Raw genomic sequence first — 20,101 nt, forward strand, 5'->3', positions numbered from 1 at the left:
TTCAGGTGCCACCCCCAGGCCGCCGTGGGGTGTAGGGGGCGCCGCCTCCAAACCCAGCCGCTTTCCGGCTGCCTCGGCCAGCGCCCGAGCCTGAGATCCTGTTTTGTGTTTTGTTTTAAAAGCCTTCCCCGCCCCGGTACTGCTTGAAGGCGTAAATGAGAGAGGGTGGGAGGGGTGAGAGGGGGAAATAGAGAAAAGAGGCGCGGGAGGACTGAATGCCTTCTTTAAATTACTGCTGACACCTCGGTTCCAGGCCCCTAAAATCTCAATCAACAATCCATTAGAACTCAACAGGAGTAAAACGAAATCCTCGTTTAAGTGTATTTATCCGATCTCCTTTCTCTCTTTCAAATGCTAAATCCATTTCAGCATATGCCCCCTTCTTTCTCTAGCCTTTCTCTCAAGACTGGCAGCCCATACCACTCTTGTAAATATGAAAGATGCTAATCATATGACATATCACGTCTCCGTCGGAGCCGGAATAAAGCCTTCAGATTTGGGATCATTGCCTCCAGACAACAGCTTCATCAGCCGGAAAGTTGGTTTTTTTCTCCTTTCCTTCAACTCTCAATCCCTTCTTTGTCTGGAGTAAAATGCAGCCGACTCGAGCCACCCAGGCCATATGGTTCACTCTGTATTTTCTTAGTTGAATTCTGAATTGTTTCTGTGACTCGCGAAAGTTTTTTTGGAAGTGCGTATAAAGACATAGAAGAGCTACTTGTGCAGGGCTCCCCGGCGCCGCGGCCGCCCCCTCCCGGCCTGGAGCCCGGCGGCGGGCCGCGCGGAAAGTGGCGCCGGCCGCCGCATGGTCGCGCGGCCAAGCCCCGCCGACCGCAGCTGCCGGTGCGTTCGCCACGCGGACTCCGCGAGCGAGTGAAATTTGGGGGCAAAGAAAAGATGAATTGATCAGGTGCTAGGGTCGACCCCAAATGGTTTGTGTCCTAAAGTATCCTTTTGGATCCGTGAAAATAAAACGTAGCCTTGCTCTCCTCTGACATTACATTGCAGTGTTACTGTCCACCTAACACAGTTTTCTGACATGTGTTAGCTTTTTCATTTTTTTTGTCTCCCGATGTGAATGGGAGCTCTGTGGTGGTAGGGACGGTGGCTATTCTGTGCAGGCGTTGTTCCCAGGGCTTGCTGCAGTGCTTGGCACACCCTGGTTGCCCGTGTAAGTATAAAAGAGGGATGACTGAATGAATGCGTTAAGGTAGAAAGATGGTATTTCCCAAAGGAACAAATTAAAGAACTTTCTCTGCTTAAGATTCGAATTTATTCATCCCAACCTGACCCTTTTAACTTATATCATCAACAAACAATAATTTCCAGAAGAGAACTCAGTGTTTGGGGAGGTTACATTTTTCCTTAGTGGGGAGAGGAGAGGGAAAATCAGCTTTCAGATCTTTTTTCCATTGCTTTGAATGAGTTTTGTGTTTTTCAGGTTGGGGACTGTCCCTGCGAGAGAGCAGGCTGCCAAATTTCCTTTCTCTCTGTCTAACTCCTTACACAAACCCCAAAGAGTTCTTTCAGCAAATCATTAAATTCTACAGAGGTGGTCAAGCTCGCACTGCTTTTCATGAAACGGAGAAAGAAAAGGGTCCTTGAAGTTTAGAAGATGCCCAAGGAAAACTCCTTGAATGACATCAAAAGAATGAGTTTCCATAGCTGTTGAAGCACGAGGGCCGTGTATCCGCACAAAGAGGGACCGGGGCACCGGGACGGGCTCACAGCTCTGTCCCAGGACAATTGGGTCACTGAAATAGGGAATTAATTACCATTGGAGAGTGGGCAGCCCATTCACCACTGGCTGAGTTTTATTAAACGCCAATATAAATAACAAAACAACTCTTGTGGCTGCACTATTCCTACACGCCAAAGGAAGGATTATGCCGGGGATTAACATCTTAAAGTCTATGAGACTTTCTGACTCAAGGCTCGGAGCTGGTAATCGTGTTTGTCTCCTGGTTCAGCGATTAGTGCTCTCTTTCTTGCACTTTCCCCTGGATAGCCAATGTCCCTTTTTGCAGGCACAGAGGGGGTGGGGGGGCTTCTCTCCCTAGTGGCCCCCAGCCCCCCCATTCAGGCGCCGGCTGTTCTTTTCCCCTTACCTGGGGAAAACAATCAGAGAGCTGGCGGAGACTGGCCAGATCTCCTACAGTGACTTCTTTCCTTCGTGGGAAAGAAGAGGACTGCTCGGGCAGCGGGTCGCCTACGGAGTGCAGAGAAGCCTGCCTCTCCGGAGCTGCTGGGAAGAGCGCAGAGAGGGCGCAAAAGGAAGGGAGCCTTTCTGCACCTGCCGGGTGAATTTCAACACCATCAAGACCTCGTGCGTCGAGCTGGATTCCCTGGATGGTTGGCTTGGGGCGCCAAAACACATTATACGGGTTTAGTGCAAGGGAATAAGGGTCCCCAGAGAGGGGGGTTACGACCTTCTCTGCCTTGCACCTCCTCTTGTAGATTCCCCCCGCCGATCCCCAAATGCGGAAGGGGGAGGGGCTGGCGCAGTGAAGCTGCCGCGCGCCATCCCAGCTCCGACCTCCCCAGGACGAGGGTGACAAGCGCTCCCCCACAGGACCCGAGGGAGGGATCCAGGGTGACACTGAGGATTCCGCACAAGGGGCCCAGTAAGGCGGGGAGGGAGGGGGTGATGAGTTTACACTGTTATTGTTCTCGACCTCCTTGGCTCCACAGAAGGGGACCCCCCAAAAATGCGAGCCCACTCTGCCTCCCAGCGCTTCACCATCTGCTCATCACTAGTAATGAACTCTGGCGTGGCGAGGAGCCCTCCGCGGGGAAGGGCGGGGGGAGCGGAGGGGGCTAATCGTTTCCACTCGGTCTTCACCCACTCTGGAAACCGGGGTGTTGTTTCTAGTCCCCAACAAATAACTAAAGCTATTCAGGATTGGCTAACTTTTTCTGTCCAGCGTTCCGCCTTTCGGAGAGCTAACCGGGTGGATTAGGTTTTAGGCTACAAAGCCATCCTTGGCAGACGCATCATCTAGTCCTTTTCAGCAGAGCAGAGCCCCTCCCTTTCCTTGCAGGCAGGACGGTTTACTGTGAGCCTGGGGACGGGAGGCAAACTTATGCTCTTGCGCTTTCTGGGAAAAGGACCTTTCTTCACACCCATTCCCCCACATTCACCTGCAGCAGCAGAAGTGTGGCGGGTGACCCTTTGTCCTCTTCGGCCACTTGTGAGGTCGAAGTGTGGATGGGATGTAGTCTCTGGCCCCACAGCAACACCTACCCTAAACTTCAGGGCTCTTGGGTCGTCTCAAAGTTCAAGCTTCTTAAAAACAACAAAGACTTTCTAAAGGTCTCCACCCCCCCCTCGCTGCTCCCCTTACTTCACTGTTCTCTCCCGACACACACTCGGGCCTCCTTTCTTTTTAAGGCTTGGGGATGAGTTTAAATCACTGGGCTCCCATTTCTTGATAACTGCCTGCTTTGAGCTTTTGTTCTCTTAAAGTAGGGATTGCACGCTGAAAGAGGGGCTGAAGATGAACAGTTTGACCCTTCAGGACAGTTCACGCAATGGACAGGAGCGGCCCTCGGTCACCAAATTCACTGACGCTATTCACGCGCTCCCCTCCCCCTTCGCATAACATTTCAGCCTCGTTTCATCTGGACAATCTTTGAGACCACACAAGTGCCTCTTGAATTTATTTAAGTTAAAAGAGTGCTAGAAGAGTCCAGCTAAGGATATCTGGCACTGGCCGCGTCTTTGCAAATCTGAGTACAAATCGAAATTGCTTTCTTTCAGCAAAACCAAGCAAAATGTGGAACAAATAAAATTTTGCGACTGAGTGTGAATGGCTGACTTCAGAATTGCACTACTGTGTTAATAGTTCTTGATGTTCTTTTCTTTTAAAAAACAATACTCTTCATAGTAGGAAATATTTTCAGAAATATTATCAACGGTGATGCTTTTCTTGAAGGTTACAAAGCAAAAGCAGAACCAAAATTCTTAAAATTCCAAGATAATGTTATTGTTTAGTCACTCAGTCGTGTCCAACTCTTTGCAGCCCCATGGACTGTAGCCCATCAAACTCCTCTGTCCATCGGATTTCTCAGGCAAGAATACTGGAGTGAGCTGCCATTTCCTTTGCTAGGGGATCTTGCTGCCCCAGGGATTGAACCCAGGCCTCCTTCATTGCAGGCAGATTTTTTTTTTAAACTACTGAGCTACAAGGGAAGCTGGAAGATAATATAGGGGGTAATTAAAAAAACAAAACAAAACAACTTTTGCACAGTAATCTAATACAAACCACTCACTGCATATAGCCAAACAACTCCTTACTTTAAAAAATAGTTATATAAACTCCATGATCCCTTCATAGCTACATAGATTAGAGATTGATTTCTGTCATTTGAATATGTACACAAGCTTATGTTTCTTTGCATATTTTTTCCTTTTGGAAAGAATCTCCTTTCCTGGAAATTTCCAGAATCAGAAATGTGCAATTTACCCTAATAATATTTTGCTGTTACTAAATATCTGCACAGGATACTCTTAAATATTCATTATTAACTTCTTACAGACAGTATAGGAAGTTTGGGTTTTAACAAAGAAAAGCATGTACCCTTTCAGTGCCTTCCAAACATAAAATCTTGGAAGAAAATAAAAACTGAGTGGTCAGACACCGAAATAGTCTTAAAAATCATCTAAAGAAATCCATTGAGTGTTTCACTAGCACTAAACATTAAAATCAGCTTGATCTTGGTGTTTGTTTGGAGTTATACACAATTCATCAGGTTTTCCTTTAAGCCGCCACTTAACTGGATTTTGATTCTGTTTTTACCTCCTCAATATATTTTATAATCAAATCAACCCAGCACTTCCTAGTCAGACCAAAAATTTAAGACCTGTCTAAAGAAGTATGTTTCTACTGATACTAAAGTAAACTTTCCTTTGTTTCTATTACATTAACTTATTGGCTTGTCTTTCTTTGCAGGCCACTCCTGCCATGAGATGTAGGTATGTAAAAGCTGACACTGCATAATATCTCCCATCATTCCAGTATTTGTTTTTAGCAGTCTTTGATCATTTCCTCAGAACCCAGCTTTCTCATCCTATTTCTTTCAAAATTAATACAAAAATCCTGCATCCATTCCCATGTGTTCCTTCAATTTTTGACTAGACAAGACATTAGAAAGTTTTCTTTTAGGGGGACTGTAAAGAGTATTTATTTATTTGGCCTCAGTGATCATATCCTATAAAACAATGTTAAATTATGCATCAACCATGGTAAGCACTTTTGGTATCTTTCACTATTGATGCATCTTTTTCTTGAACAAACTCTTCTACGGCATTCTTATTCTGCAGGTTGGTGATACAGAGAGAGACACCCAAAGAAGGGTGGGGCAGGCAGATGCTGTGTTCTGAAGAGACTAAACATTTCCTTTCTTTTTTGTTTCATATCTGCACTTCTGCCACATGAAATTAAGCTGTTCTAAAAGAACTGAGAAGGGAACTGGGGAAATAATGCTATTATGTTTAAGGACTTTGTTTTTAAAGTGTGTGTGTGTGTGTGTGTGTGTGTGTGTGTGGTGGGGGGAGATGCAAAGCACAAGTATCAACCAGCAAGGTGAAAATTGTGGCAATTTTCAAATAATTTCAAGACAAAGAAGTCTGAGGTTGGATAACTGCAGCGGGTAGCAGTCCCTTTCATGAGATTCTAATTTTCATTTTCTTTACTTTATGCCTTCCAAGCCTGCTCATTATCTCCTTGAAGAAAACATTAAACAAATTAAAACCATGCCCACTTTCATAGTCCCCTTCTCTGAAATACAGCTTGTTTCCAATTCCTACAATCCGAGACAGAGACCACAGACAACATTCTTTTTCTCTCACCACTTCTCAAATCTTAACATTCCCATTGCGCCTTGCTGAAACTTAATCTGCAAAAGAAACTCCTCTGCAATCTACTGGAGTCCAGATCCATTCCCGCTACCCGTACACCATCTAACACTCGGCCCAGCACACACTTCTGGGTCCTGTGGCTCTAAGAAGTCAGCCACTTCGACAAGAGGGTGGGCGTGAGGAGGAGGAGGGAGGGAGGGAGGGAGGGAGGGAAGGCTGTTGAGCAACTCAGAACAAGTTCCCTCCGAGGTCCAGTAGCCCTCCAGCTCTTTTTTCCTATTGAAAAGCCGGGAGAATCGGGAGGACGGGCCCCATGTCCCTACAACGCCCCCCAGCGCGGAGCAGAGGTCATGGAAATGTCAACGCAGCCCATTCGCTCAGCCGAGCTACAAGCTGGCCGCTCCTCCCGCTGCCACCGATGCAAGAAGCCCTTTTCGGTCCCGCCCCACCATAAACAGGGGTCAGCCCAAACGCCCCCCACCCTTCACCGAAAACCAAAATCCCCTATGGTGCAAAATCACACGTAAAATGAGGAGGCCCCTTTTAGCTCTAATATGTGCGTGTTTTCGGCTTCACCTCCTCTAAAAGTCCATCAGCTGCTCCTCCACTCGAGATCCCCGTCAGGAGACGCCTCTGTGAATCCTCCAGCCTCCTCTCTCTGGGCCACCCTTCCGCGTCAGACTTTCTGGAACCTAAACATGCTTGCCCGCCAAGTGACCACAGCTCGCCAGCCATACCCTATGCCTCCTTTAACCAAAGGAAAGCGTTTTGAAATACTTTCCTATTTGATACCGTTCCTAAGAAGCTTTGCCAAGAGGCGTCCGGCTGCAGCAGAGGGCTTCCTACTTTTCCTGGGATTCTGACCCCTATTAACTAATTTCTCGGATCCCGACGTCCGGGAGCTCAGAGGCCAGACAGCGCCGGGTGCCTTGCGGCGCGTGCGCGTGCGCGTCGGGACGGGGGTGGGGTGCGGCCGCGAGGACTGGGACCCGGGCGGTCGCCTCGGTCTCCCCACCCGCCCCCAGCGCCCCGGCCCCTAATGAGCCGCTGAAAGGGAGCGGGCTCCTGTGCGCGTGGCTCGCAGGCCTCCCGGAGTCCGGGGCGCCCTGATTGGCCAGCTGCGCCTCGCGACCTCCATTCATTAATAAATTAGCGGCACGCTCCAGCCGAGCGCGAGCCACCAATCACAATGGGCAGCGACGGCGACAACAGCCGCAGCTTGAGCCGGGGCCGCCGCTCCAGCAGTCCGACCGCAGCCTCGAGCTCCAACGGGAGCTTTAGAACCATGTTATGCTGATTAGATAAAGGGGGGAAAGAGAGGCGGGGGGCGACGGAAAGAGGAGGATGGATGGATGGCAGGGCCAGGGGAGGGGGGGGGGAGTGGGTGAAGAAAGAAAGAAATGAATGATGATAATGCAATGAAAAGAGTTAGCCGGGTAGGGAAAAGCGGGGGAGAAGGGGGGCCGGCACAGGGGAGGGGAGGAGAAGGCGGCGGCCGAGGGTTGGGGTGGGGGGAGCTGGGGGCCCCGGGGGCAGATCTGATTGTTTTCTGGGTGGTATATAAGGGGTTTTAAGGAGAGTCGTGTGCCAGACACGCAGCCACTGAACCACAAGCAGCTTCGCTTTAACTGGAGTGCCTGGGAGTCGCGTGCCAGGAGCCGCGCGTCCAGGGACTGACTGACAAGACAGACACGCACCACCAGCACCACACACGAGACTCGGGCGGGTCGCCGAGGCCGCCGGGGCTCTTGGCAAAGTCGCCGGTCGCAGAGGTCCCCCGCGGAGCCGCGCCGCCGCAGCGCCAGGCCGGGTGCCTCCAGGCCGGCAGAAGGAGCAGCGCTGAGCTCCCGGCTGCGCGGAGAACCGCAGCACGCGCCAAAGAGCGACGCCGGGGCACGTTCAGCGAGAGAAGCAAGTAAGTACCGGCGCTGCGGCTTCCAACTCAGGGGCGTTTCCCGCACGGCGTCCCGCCACATCCGAACGCCCTTCGCTCGCGACGAATCTTTTGTCGCGGGGTCGCAGTCCCTTCCCGGGAGAGAACACAGCTGTCAGGGCGTGTCAGAGTTCGGAACCCAGTTGGCTGGCGACAGGGTCACAACAAGGGGCGCCCGCGAGCTGGGAGAACACGGGCAGGGTTTCCTCCCCAACTTACTTTCCTCCTTGGCGCGATTCCGAGCGGGCCTTCTCGGGCGCGCAGCAGTAAGTCCCGCTAACACTGACCGCCCATCTCAGCTTTATATTCACGCCCCGTTTGGTTCTTTCTCCCGCTCTGCTCTCTTCTCCAGGATGTTCGTCAAATCCGAGACCTTGGAGTTAAAGGAGGAGGAGGACGTGCTGGTGCTGCTGGGCTCGGCCTCCCCCGCCTCGGCGGCTCTGACCCCTCTGTCTTCCAGCGCTGACGAGGAGGAAGAGGAGGAGCTGGGCGCGGCGGGCGGAGCGCGGCGGCAGCTTGGGGCAGAGGCCGCGCCCGCGGCGCTGGGCGGCTCGCCGGGAGGAGCCGAGGGCTGCCGGCCGGCGCGGCTGCTGGGTGTGGTGCATGAGTGCAAGCGGCGCCCTTCGAGGGCAAGGGCTGTTTCTCGCGGCGCCAAGACGGCCGAGACCGTGCAGCGCATCAAGAAGACCCGGAGACTGAAGGCCAACAACCGCGAGCGCAACCGCATGCACAATCTCAACGCGGCGCTGGACGCGCTGCGGGAGGTGCTCCCCACATTCCCGGAGGACGCCAAGCTGACCAAGATCGAGACCCTGCGTTTCGCCCACAACTACATATGGGCGCTCACCGAGACCCTGCGCCTGGCTGACCACTGTGGGGGCGGCGGCCTGCCCGGGGCGCTCTTCTCCGAGGCCGTCCTGCTGAGCCCGGGAGGCGCTAGTGCCGCCTTGAGCAACAGCGGAGACAGCCCTTCGCCCGCCTCCACGTGGAGCTGCACAAACAGCCCCGCGGAGTCTTCCTCGGCCTCCTCCAACTCCACCTCCCCCTACAGCTGCACTTTATCTCCCGCCAGCCCGGAGGGTTCAGACATGGACTATTGGCAGCCCCCACCTCCAGACAAGCACCGCTACGCGCCTCAGCTCCCCATAGTCAGGGACTGTATCTAGAACTGCCATCTCTGCTACCCACGCCAGGCCATAGTGGGTACCCTTTCCTGCCCCCGATCAAGCCCTCCTCCCACCCCCCTCGTGCCCCCCGCTTCCCATTGCCCGGAAACCATCTCATTCTCTGAGCATGTGTAGCCGTCTGATTACTCGTTATTTGTTGCATTCCTTGGCTAAGGGCTTCCTTAGTTCAGCCGGGCTCTCTAATTTATTGGTGTGATGGAGCTTATTGTCAAAGAGGATTCTAGAGTTTGGGGTGGGGAGGGGGGAGGCACTTAAGATAAAAAGATGCTGGGAAGAGATAAAGGTGACATGTCTGAAGAGTTCGTAGAGCGGACTGAAGCTCCCGCCCTCTCGGTGCGATTTCTGTGAATCTCCCAGGGGGAATGCAACCGGTTCCTGTGATCCCTTCACCTTTGCTTCTACATAGAGATGTTAATGTCGAGTAGAAAGAAATGTATCTTAGCATCTGAATGATTTTACCGGTAATAATATTATCCACAGATTTGCAATGGCTGGCATCTGCTTTATTCCCAGTGCTGCCTGCGGGCTGTGGGAATTTCACCTGTCAAACCAAACTTTCCCTCTCTGATGTGCACTTTGTTCTGTTTCCCAGATTCGTCACAATGCCTATTGTCCCGCTCTTCTCTTTCCTTTTTCTTCTCCATTTTGCCATCTGTCTCTTATGATTTATAAGGGGGAAAAAGTTGTTTTGTTAGAGGGCCAGGTTAGAAGTCATTGTATAATTTGTAGGCTTTGTAATGATTGAATGCAAGCGTGGAAATTTAGGCTGAACTCTCTATCAAAAGGAAAAATGTGGAGGAAAACGGAAAAATCAGGAGGGAGGATTGCTTCATGAATTATTTATCTCGACCTTTTAGGGGAGAAGAAACTCCCCCATTCTTTCAAGAGATTAAAAATAAATCAACAGACTGAAAACCTAAGCAGACACGGAGCATTATCAGGATCAGCCACACACGTGTTTCCTTCTATTTATTATAAAGAAAAATTTCAAGGGAAAAGTATGTATTTTTTGTATATTCTACAGAGTTTATTCTAGTATGTATTTACGTCTTGAAAGAACAAGAAAATTGTTCTTGTGATTAAACTATAAATAAAGTATCTAATTTTCATAATTTTTGTGTGTTTCATTATTACTTTTCCTGTTTAGGTGGCTTTTAGAAGAATAAGTTTCATTTTTTTCTTAACTCCCTGTATCAAATTGAATAGAGTACTTGTTTTTGTTTTTTGTCAATGTTTGTGTGGATTTCATTGACACATAAGGTCTAAACAATCACAAGAAGCTGAATTACATTCAAGACACTAACATTTGCATAAAAGTGTAACTCTCCATACAAATAAAAGCTTGGTTTTTAAGAAATCAATTTCTGAGCAAACAGGTTTAGTTTAAAAAAAAAGTTTTGGGAATTTAAATTATAATTAATGATGAGCACCAAAGTTCAGAAATTTTGCTTTTAAAAAATAGTCTAGTTGAGCTATCTAGACGGAGTGTGTAGAAATATGGTTCTTACACTTCACTTTGAGCTTCAGTTATCATCTGTAAACAAAAGGGACTGGACAGTGATCTGTAATATCTGTGACATAACAGAGTGTTTAATAAATTCATTATTGGAAGCTGACTTCATGTTAGCCAATTCAGTCTTTGTTAAAACGGTTTACATAGTCAAAACATCTTCAGAAAGAAAGCAAAAATGGTTTCCTAATCTGCAGGATACATAACTCTGTAACTTGCAGCTCAGTCTCCAAAGCAGAAATCAATGCTCTTTGACTGGCCTTGGGTCAAAGATGACCAAGTGAAGGTTGACCACACTCTAGGTTTAAGTCCCTTAGGGAACAGTGGCCAGGACTTCACAAGCCAAAAAAAAAAAAAAAAAAAAATCATGCCTGCAAAGAAATGTTGGTTGTTCATAGTCCTCCCCCTGCCTCATGAATTTCATATCTGCTTCTGGTTTAAGCAAATCCTCCACTACTCTGCATAAACCCATGATCATTCTAAAATGTCCTGATTACTCCTCCTCTCTGTTCATGTAGAAATATTGTGTTTAATAACTGAATATCTATTTTTAATAAAGAACCAACCCAAGATTTGTTTGGATTTCATCTCTGGATGTAAGGGAGACTTGTTGGAAAACCCCTTCTAGTTTAAGGATTTTATATTGTTAACCACTCTTGATTATCTAATAAGGAGAAAGAGATATATCTCTTACACTTCTATGTTTCTAGTGTTTAAAAAGCCAAGCAATTGTGGTATGAGAATTCTAAAACATCACAGTTTTAATGCCAGATCACTGCTCTTTTAGTGATGGTGATGGTTATTGTGAGAACTTGTCAAGAAACAGGTTCCTGACACAGGTCTGGGAAGGCAACTCTTCAGGGGCAGGTACTCAGGAAAACTTGACTGGAGGGGGGAGGGGGGATGGGAATCCTCTAACTAGGTGGTGATCCTAATGGCTTATTTGGAGAGGCATGGATCGAGAGAGGGTTCAATAGTCACAGTGTTGATTAATGGTAATACAGCTAATGACTTAACCTGTGACCCAGTTGAATCTAGCAGCGGCCTCCGCACAGTTACTCCAGGGCCAGGGTCTCGTTCAGCCAGAGTGCGCAGGTCCTCTTCCACATCAGAAGCACCTCATATATGGGAGGAATTCCGTCTACCCCCTGTGATCTCCACTCAGGCTTTCCCTTCTCTATCTGCAACACACCTTCCTTTCTTTACACAGCTGTTGCTACTTAGCCCCTCCAGTCGTGTCCGACTCTGTGCGACGCCACGGATTGTATCTCACCAGGCTCCTCCATCTATGGGATTCTCCAGGGAAGAGTGCTGGAGTGGGTTGCCATTCCCTTCTGCAGGGGATCTTCCCAACCCAGGGATCGAAACCGGGTCTCCTGCATTGCAGCAGATTCTTTACCACTGAGCCACCAGGGAAGCCCTATTTTACGCTAAATAGGTGCGATTATTCTTTATGGCGTCTAAGCACTTCTAGCGATTAAGAATGTTCTTTCTCCCTCACTTCGCACTAGGAGTTTTCCTTCCCAACCCACCGCAAGCTCCACAGTCTGTGGGTTGAAGCCCAGTGGTCCTCTTCCCTCCGCTGTAAGGATGAGAACTGCAGATCGCAGCTTCAGCAGAAGGGAATACAGTCGCTCCTCGATTTAATCCATTCGTCCCTCCCCCATTGTGCCTGCCCCGTGACCAGCCTGGTTTATCTGCACCAAGTAGGTTCCTGGGCAAGCTAAACCAAGCCATTCTATTTCCGGAGCCCTCTGCTGAGAGACGTTTCAAGCAAGACCGTGGAACTGTTCTGATGACAGTCCCACACCGCTACAGTTGCCAGATCTTCCCAGCGCCAGCGGCGCGCGGCGGCGGCGCGTTTACCTAAGCGCGAAGTGTGAGGATGGTTCTGCCCTGGGTGGATCGTCGCTTTGGCGCCGCCAGGCTTCAGGCATTGATTGTATTTACTTGTTCTGAAGTGCCCAGGACTTTGGGTTGATTTTCCTTCACCAGATTTAAAATACATTCATCTGCGGGCGAACAAAGAGGAAAAGAAAAAACGGAGCGCCGCCAGGCGAAGCAGGAGACGGAGGAGTACCCAGGAGCCCTGGGCAGGAGCCGGGGGGGCGCCCTTTCGGGAAGAGACCCCCGAGGGCCCGGAGGAGGTGACGGCGTCTGAAGGCCCCGGGCGGCCTCGGCCGGGAAGGAGCAAGGGTCCCGTTACCCGTAGAGGAAGTCTAGGCCCGAGGCCCGCCTCTGCCGCGCCCACCCTCGGCTCTGGGTCGCCCGGGCTCCCGGCCGCGGCAAGGTCGGGTCTGCTGGAGAGACTGGAAGTTGCGAGCCGCTGCCGCCCACCGCGTGCACCCCCTGCATCGCATAGCCTTGGGCCGGTTGTGACTGCTGGGCGTCGACACCTGGAACCCGTTAAAAGCGCCTCCTCCTCACGCCCGGCCTCGGTCTTTCCCCACCCTCAGGCTCTCCGGGCCCAGGCGAGCTTTGAATGTATTAATTAAATAAAGCAGGCAGCCCTTGAATCGCGCCAATGCAGGGCGCTCCCGGGAGCGTGAAAGTCCTGGCCTCCGAATCCGCCAAAGAAAATGTGTGAAAAGAGAATTAGTGAAATTAGGTTAGACCAATAAAACGTGAGGGCGCCAGCATAACCCCCCCCTCCCCGCCTTCCCTCTCCCCCAGCCTGGGGCTAGAAGGGCTATCTAGTCTGATCTATTGTTTCCCGCCCTGGCAGGGGGTTCATTGTTTGATAAATAATTCCCCCTCCATTTTATTCTTTTAAAAAAAAATGGGTATTTGCATAATCACTGCTTTGATGTAGCCAGAAATCGGAGGCTTGGTCTCCCCAAGTCCGCTATTGGTAGCGAGGCAACCAAGCTCGGTCCAGATCTTTCACTTCACTGACAGTGTGTGGCAGATTGTCAGAAACAGCACTGTTCAGCTGCTGCCTCCTTTCTAAAAAGGATCCACTTTAATGATTAAACCTAAGGAATGTCCAAAAGCGGGGGGAGGGGGAAGGACGAGGGTTCTCACCCCCCTCCACCTCCCTCTGTCCTTCAGGGGTCATTGTTCCCAGCAGTTTCTTTTCCAAAACCCTGGGGGGGAGGGGGCGCGGTTTGCGTCTCCCTTGGGGCTTCTCCACGTGGCTCGCCGTGGGCACCCGCAGGGGTCCACCCGGGCCGAGGAGGGGCGAGGTCGGCTAGAGCGGTCCTCCTCACCCGTTTTTTCTTTCCGGGTTTGGTTTACCCAGCACCGTACTCCTCTCGCTCCCGCTTCTCCTGGCGGCCCACCTCTGGGTTTCTGCTCATCCTTCATGTTCACCCGCAGATGAATGACTGGATGCGGTTTGTCTTCTGGAGGATGCCGAAGTGAGCTGCTCTTCGGTTTCCGAGTGGAAACGGAGTGGGGAGGGACCCTGGGAACGCGACTTGGGGGCAGTTTCAGATGGTTCCCGACAGGCGAGAGGAGCAAAGAAATTCACTCATCCGGAAAGCAGATCGAGAAAGCCAGTGTGGCCGGAGCTGCGATTTCCCTGCAAGGTGGCGGGAGTCGGAAGATGGAGTGGGAAAGAGTCCTGATGGTGTGTGTGCGCTACAATAAACGATTTCTCCTTCTCTCTCTCTCTCTGCGGGAGGAGGGGCGCGATGCGAATGTTGCTGTCTGCTTTCGCTTGCGCCCAGCTTCTCCAGCCCCTCAAGCGCAAATCGGGAAAAGTCAGCTTGGATTATTAGAAACACTACGTTAAAAAGTCGGGGCTGCCCCAGCAACTGGACAGGTGCCAGCTCTGATCTCCAGGCTGGGTAGGTTTCACCTGTGGCAGAAACGCACAGCCTCCCCCGCCCTGAGTCCAGGATTTCGGGAGGGCGGGAGTGGGGAGACTCCAGAGGAAAAGAAGAAGGATCCCTGAAGCACCTGCGCCACCGGGTCCCACTACCTGTCCGTCTTCCCAGTCCCCGCATCTCTCTGAGCTGGACCCCGGGCCATTCTTCAAATGTTTCACCAGCTTTTGGACGCAGAGCTTCAATGGTTGCTTAGCTCATTATAAATTCTCTTCTTTTTACTTTTGAAGGCTGTAGCCGTATAAACAATCGGTTTTCTTTGTATCATATAAAATAAAAGATTCAAGATTTTCCCCCAGCGGCAGTATACTTGTAATTTTGTTTGGACTTTGAGAGTAGCTCTGTAGACACTATAGGGTGTACTGAATTTCAGAGAGGTAAGAAATCGAGAGGCAAAAAGCTAAAATTATTTCAAAGGACACATCTCTAAGAGACACTGTTGGACTGTAGCTGGTCTTTGAAAGATTTAATAACAAGTGTATCTCTGCTCTGATCTTGTTGAATTGTAGAACAGACCGTGACTCCAGTATTTTTCTTCACTTTTCCTTCCTTTCTAATGACTTCATCACTACTTTCTCCTTGTTTTTCTTCAGGACCTGCAGGCATACTTGGAGACTTTAAACCATGAAGCAAAGAACCAAAACCTTTCACCAATTTTATTTGATCTAGAAACAATTAAGTAAAAGTGCTGAAGTCCATGTTATATGGGGAACAGGAAACTTCAAAATAAGTAGAGAAAGCTGGGGGGGGGGGCTGGTTTCCATGGTAGCAGCTTGCAGTAAAGCCTAATTCCTTGTGACAAAGAGGTCATCTTCCTTTCCAAATGTGTTTATGATCCCTTTGTGCATTGTATTTTGGCATAAAGGCTTCTATGCCCTGTCAGAGCTCCGCAGGCAGCTCTATGACTCTCAAGGGGGGTTATTGCCTCCTTGGTATAAGAATAGCAGAAAGAAGCCAAACTAGTGCCGATGTGACAAAAGACAGCCTCACGGGCTTGCTGTTGCTTTCTTTCTGTTAACATATAAATCTTGCTACGCATTGAAATAATTAAAAAATGAGAGATTCTGGGATAACTTTGATTGTGTTTTTTCAACTTTTTCCATAAATTGAAACACTACATGCAAACATGTACAAGATTGATTCAGTGTGAGGATATAATTATTTTTGCCTTACTTTCCAGATAATTTTGGAAAAGAAATCAAATGAGGTAAAACCTGGAATATACCTTTGAAAATGTATGGAGAAAGTCTAACCATAAACTTCAGTTGACTATTGCATTAATGCATTAATACTTCTTTCATTTCACAGTGCCTAGAACAAGATCAAGAAGAAGAAGACAGAATCAAATCTGTCTAAACTAGTATCTTCCTTCACTCAAAACTGCCATGGCAGCAGCTTGAAATAGACAAATAAGAAAACTTGAATTTTGCTAGTAGAGCAGTAAAGCCACTGAAAAGTTTTGAGGTCAAACCCAGTGTTTCTTCTGAATTAGAAGGAAGACAAATCTTACTATGGAGCAGGAAATGGCACCCCATTCCACTACTTTTGCCTGGAGAATCCCACGAATGAAGGAGCCTGGTAGGCTTGCTAAGAGTTGGACACAACTGAGCGACTTCACTTTCACTTTTCCCTTTCATGCATTGGAGAAGGAAACGGCAATCCACTCCAGTGTTCTTGCCTGGAGAATCCCAGGGACAGAGGAGCCTGGTGGGCTGCTGTCTATGGGATGGCACAGAATCAGACACGACTGAAGTGACTTAGCAGCAGCAACAAACCTTACTAACAGAGCTCTTGATGGCTTTGCAACAGAAATTTCTATCACTTTCAGAAGACCTAGGAGAGTCCATCTGACATCCTCAGTCTGGGAAGAATCAGAAAGAGTGTAGTGAAAACAGTTTTATTTCTCCGTGAGCAAATAATTTAAAAGGGGTTTCAGTTCTACTAGAATAAAACTTCTGGAATCTTAGACTATTCTGTTCACTTACATTGGGGAGAGTTGTCAAGACTTCCTAGAGTTTTTTTCAGAGCAACATGGTTCTAAGCTACAGTAGGTGAAGCTGAGCTGATAAAGGCACAGGTCAGAGACCCCTCACCTTTACATTATTCTGAATCTCTCAGATATTTATGTCTTTGATGATAATAACATGTATAAGATGGTAATGGTGATACTGCATTACAAAGCAGGGTGGAGCAAATCCCTATGGTGATAACTACCTGGTTCATAGTTCTCCAGATAATTGCTAATTCTATCTCTTTCCACTAAAAAGACAACAAAGTTCAATTTTCTTCAGTGGTGCTCTTTTCCAGTCAGTCAGTTCAGTCTCTCAGTCGTGTCCGACTCTTTGTGACCCCGTGGACTGCAGCATACCAGGCTTCCCTGTCCATCACCAACTCCCAGAGCTTGCTCAAACTCATGTCCATCAAGTCAGTGATGTCATCCAATCATCTTATTCTCTTGTTGTCCTCTTCTCCTCCTGCCTTCAATCTTTCCCAGCATCAGGGTCTTTTCAAATGAGTCAACTCTTCACATGAGGTGGCCAAAGTATTGGAGTTTCAGCTTCAACATCAGTCCTTCCACTGAACACCCAGGCGTGATCTCCTTTAGAATGGACTGGTTGGATCTCCTTGCAGTCCAAGGGACTCTCAAGAGTCTTCTCCAATACCACAGTTCAAAAGCATCAGTTCCACTCAGCTGTCTTTATAGTCCAATTCTCACATCCATACATGACTACTGGAAAAACCATAGCTTTGACTAGACAGACCTTTGTCAGCAAAGTAATGTCTCTGCTTTTAAATATACTGTCTAAGTTGGTCATAGCTTTTCTTCCAAGGGGCAAGCGTCTTTTAATTGCATGGTGCAGCCACCATCTGCCCTAGTAAAATAAGTGATGTTACAAGATCTTTTGTAAGAGAGCAGAAGGAGAGTATTCATAGATGGTGGACTTCTCCACTTTTTGATATTCATGACACACTTTATTTATTATTTTTTTTTTTTTTTATTAGTTGGAGGCTAATTACTTCACAACATTTCAGTGGATTTTGTCATACATTGATATGAATCAGCCATGGAGTTACACGTATTCCCCATCCTGATCCCCCCTCCCACCTCCCTCTCCACCTGATTCCTCTGGGTCTTCCCAGTGCACCAGGCCCGAGGACTTGTCTCATGCATCCAACCTGGACTGGTGATCTGTTTCACCATAGATGATATATATGCTGTTCTTTCAAAACATCTCACCCTCACCTTCTCCCACAGAGTTCAAAAGTCAGTTCTGTACTTCTGTGTCTCTTTTTCTGTTTTGCATATAGGGTTATCATTACCATCTTTCTAAATTCCATATATATGTGTTAGTATGCTGTAATGTTCTTTATCTTTCTGGCTTATTTCACTCTGTATAATGGGCTCCAGTTTCATCCATCTCATTAGAACTGATTCAAATGAATTCTTTTTAACAGCTGAGTAATATTCCATGATGTATATGTACCACAGTTTCCTTATCCATTCATCTGCTGATGGGCATCTAGGTTGCTTCCATGTCCTGGCTATTATAAACAGTGCTGCAATGAACATTGGGGTGCACGTGTCTCTTTCAGATCTGGTTTCCTCAGTGTGTATGCCCAGTAGTGGTATTGCTGGGTCATATGGCAGTTCTATTTCCAGTTTTTTAAGAAATCTCCACACTGTTTTCCATAGTGGCTGTACTAGTTTGCATTCCCACCAACAGTGTAAGAGGGTTCCCTTTTCTCCACACTCTCTCCAGCATTTATTGCTTGTAGACTTTTGGATAGCAGCCATCCTGACTGGCGTGTAATGGTACCTCATTGTGGTTTTGATTTGCATTTCTCTAATAATGACTGATGTTGAGCATCTTTTCATATGTTTGTTAGCCATCTGTATGTCTTCTTTGGAGAAATGTCTGTTTAGTTCTTTGGCCCATTTTTTGATTGGGTCATTTATTTTTCTGGAATTGAGCTTCAGGAGTTGCTTGTATATTTTTGAGGTTAATCCTTTGTCTGTTTCTTCATTTGCTATTATTTTCTCCCAATCTGAGGGCTGTCTTTTCACCTTACTTATAGTTTCCTTTGTAGTGCAAAAGCTTTTAATTTTCATTAGGTCCCATTTGTTTAGTTTTGCTTTTATTTCCAATATTCTGGGAGGTGGGTCATAGAGGATCTTGCTGTGATTTATGTCGGAGAGTGTTTTGCCTATGTTCTCCTCTAGGAGTTTTATAGTTTCTGGTCTTACATTTAGATCTTTAATCCATTTTGAGTTTATTTTTGTGATGGTGCTAGAAAGTGTTCTAGTTTCATTCTTTTACAAGTGGTTGACCAGTTTTCCCAGCATCACTTGTTAAAGAGGTTGTCTTTTTTCCAATGTATATTCTTGCCTCCTTTGTCAAAGATAAGTTGTCCATAGGTTCGTGGATTTATCTCTGGGCTTTCTATTCTGTTCCATTGATCTATATTTCTGTCTTTGTGCCAGTACCATACTGTCTTGATGACTGTGGCTTTGTAGTAGAGTCTGAAGTCAGGCAGGTTGATTCCTCCAGTTCCATTCTTCTTTCTCAAGATTACTTTTGCTATTCGAGGTTTTTTGTATTTCCATACAAATTGTGAAATTATTTGTTCTAGTTCTGTGAAAAATACCGTTGGTAGCTTGATAGGGATTGCATTGATCTATAGATTGCTTTGGGTAGAATAGCCATTTTGACAATATTGATTCTTCCAATCCATGAACACGGTATGTTTCTCCATCTGTTTGTGTCCTCTTTGATTTCTTTCATCAGTGTTTTATAGTTTTCTATGTACAGGTCTTTTGTTTCTTTAGGTAGATATACTCCTAAGTATTTTATTCTTTTTGTTACAATGGTGAATGGTATTGTTTCCTTAATTTCTCTTTCTGTTTTTTCATTGTTAGTATATAGGAATGCAAGGGATTTCTGTGTGTTAATTTTATATCCTGCAACTTTACTATATTCATTGATTAGCTCTAGTAATTTTCTGGAAGAGTCTTTAGGGTTTTCTATGTAGAGGATCATGTCATCTGCAAACAGTGAGAGTTTCACTTCTTCTTTTCCTATCTGGATTCCTTTTACTTCTTTTTCTGCTCTGATTGCTGTGGCCAAAACTTCCAACACTATGTTGAATAGTAGTGGTGAGAGTGGGCACCCTTGTCATGACACACTTTAGAATTTTGATAGCATACTTGAAGGGACTGGGAGTCTTCAAAAAACATAACAAAGCAGCTATGAGCATACCACACAGCATCTTCACCGCGTCTCATGGAATCTGTAACCATCAAAACCATCAGCCACTGCCCTTCAGCATTGTATCACTGCTTGAAAAGAATTATTTCTTGTCGTGATAGCGCCTCCCATATACACTTGGCAATATTCCTACATGTTTCATTGGTGCCATCTTTATTCTATTCTAGAATTCTTAAAGCCTGTGATTTCATTTCATTCCATCTGGACAAAATCCTGCTGCTGGATACTGTGGAGGACGTTTCTTGTCTCTACCAATGTGGTTCTAACCCTACTGGGCATGCTCAGGCCCCTTACAATAGGACGAGACTTCATCTGTGGTCTCTATCTCCCTCTTCTCTTGAGTGGTGAGGCCAAAATATCAAAGCTGGTTGGAATTCTGGGTGATCATATAAAGAGTATATAAAGTGTCTACCTCAACTCACAGTGGATGTTACTTGAGGGAGAAAAACTTTCGAGTTAAAAGCCATGAAGATTGGAAGGTTGTTATCGCATCATAAAGAGCCCACTTTGATTA

At 47.5% G+C, this 20,101-nt stretch overlaps 2 protein-coding genes across 2 annotated transcripts; one reads left to right on the plus strand and one right to left on the minus strand.

Moving 5' to 3' along the window:
* Nucleotides 1-7,009: 7,009 nt before the first annotated feature.
* LOC136148124 (uncharacterized) lies at nucleotides 7,010-8,114 on the minus strand. The gene is made up of 3 exons (XM_065907584.1): nucleotides 8,013-8,114; nucleotides 7,294-7,885; nucleotides 7,010-7,153 (listed from the first exon to the last, which is right to left on the minus strand). Exons 2-3 carry the CDS (start codon nucleotides 7,834-7,836, stop codon nucleotides 7,010-7,012), a joined length of 687 nt encoding a protein of 228 aa, XP_065763656.1. The 5' UTR covers nucleotides 7,837-7,885; nucleotides 8,013-8,114.
* An 8-nt stretch (nucleotides 8,115-8,122) lies between these two features.
* NEUROG2 (neurogenin 2) lies at nucleotides 8,123-10,053 on the plus strand. Its single transcript, XM_065907622.1, has one exon. It carries the CDS (start codon nucleotides 8,147-8,149, stop codon nucleotides 8,957-8,959), a length of 813 nt encoding a protein of 270 aa, XP_065763694.1. The 5' UTR covers nucleotides 8,123-8,146; the 3' UTR covers nucleotides 8,960-10,053.
* The last annotated feature ends 10,048 nt before the right edge of the window (nucleotides 10,054-20,101 follow it).

The sequence above is a fragment of the Muntiacus reevesi genome, chromosome 16 (genome assembly GCF_963930625.1).
Source record: "Muntiacus reevesi chromosome 16, mMunRee1.1, whole genome shotgun sequence".
Taxonomy (NCBI): Eukaryota; Metazoa; Chordata; class Mammalia; order Artiodactyla; family Cervidae; genus Muntiacus; species Muntiacus reevesi.

Excerpts from the sequence above, each read along its gene's own strand:
- LOC136148124 (XM_065907584.1), bottom strand. The coding sequence starts at position 7,836 with ATGTGGCGGGACGCCGTGCGGGAAACGCCCCTGAGTTGGAAGCCGCAG. Across the intron at positions 7,154-7,293 it reads CCCCCGCTTTTCCCTACCCG|CATAACATGGTTCTAAAGCT; the intron begins GCTAACTCTTTT and ends TTATCTAATCAG.
- NEUROG2 (XM_065907622.1), top strand. The coding sequence starts at position 8,147 with ATGTTCGTCAAATCCGAGACCTTGGAGTTAAAGGAGGAGGAGGACGTG.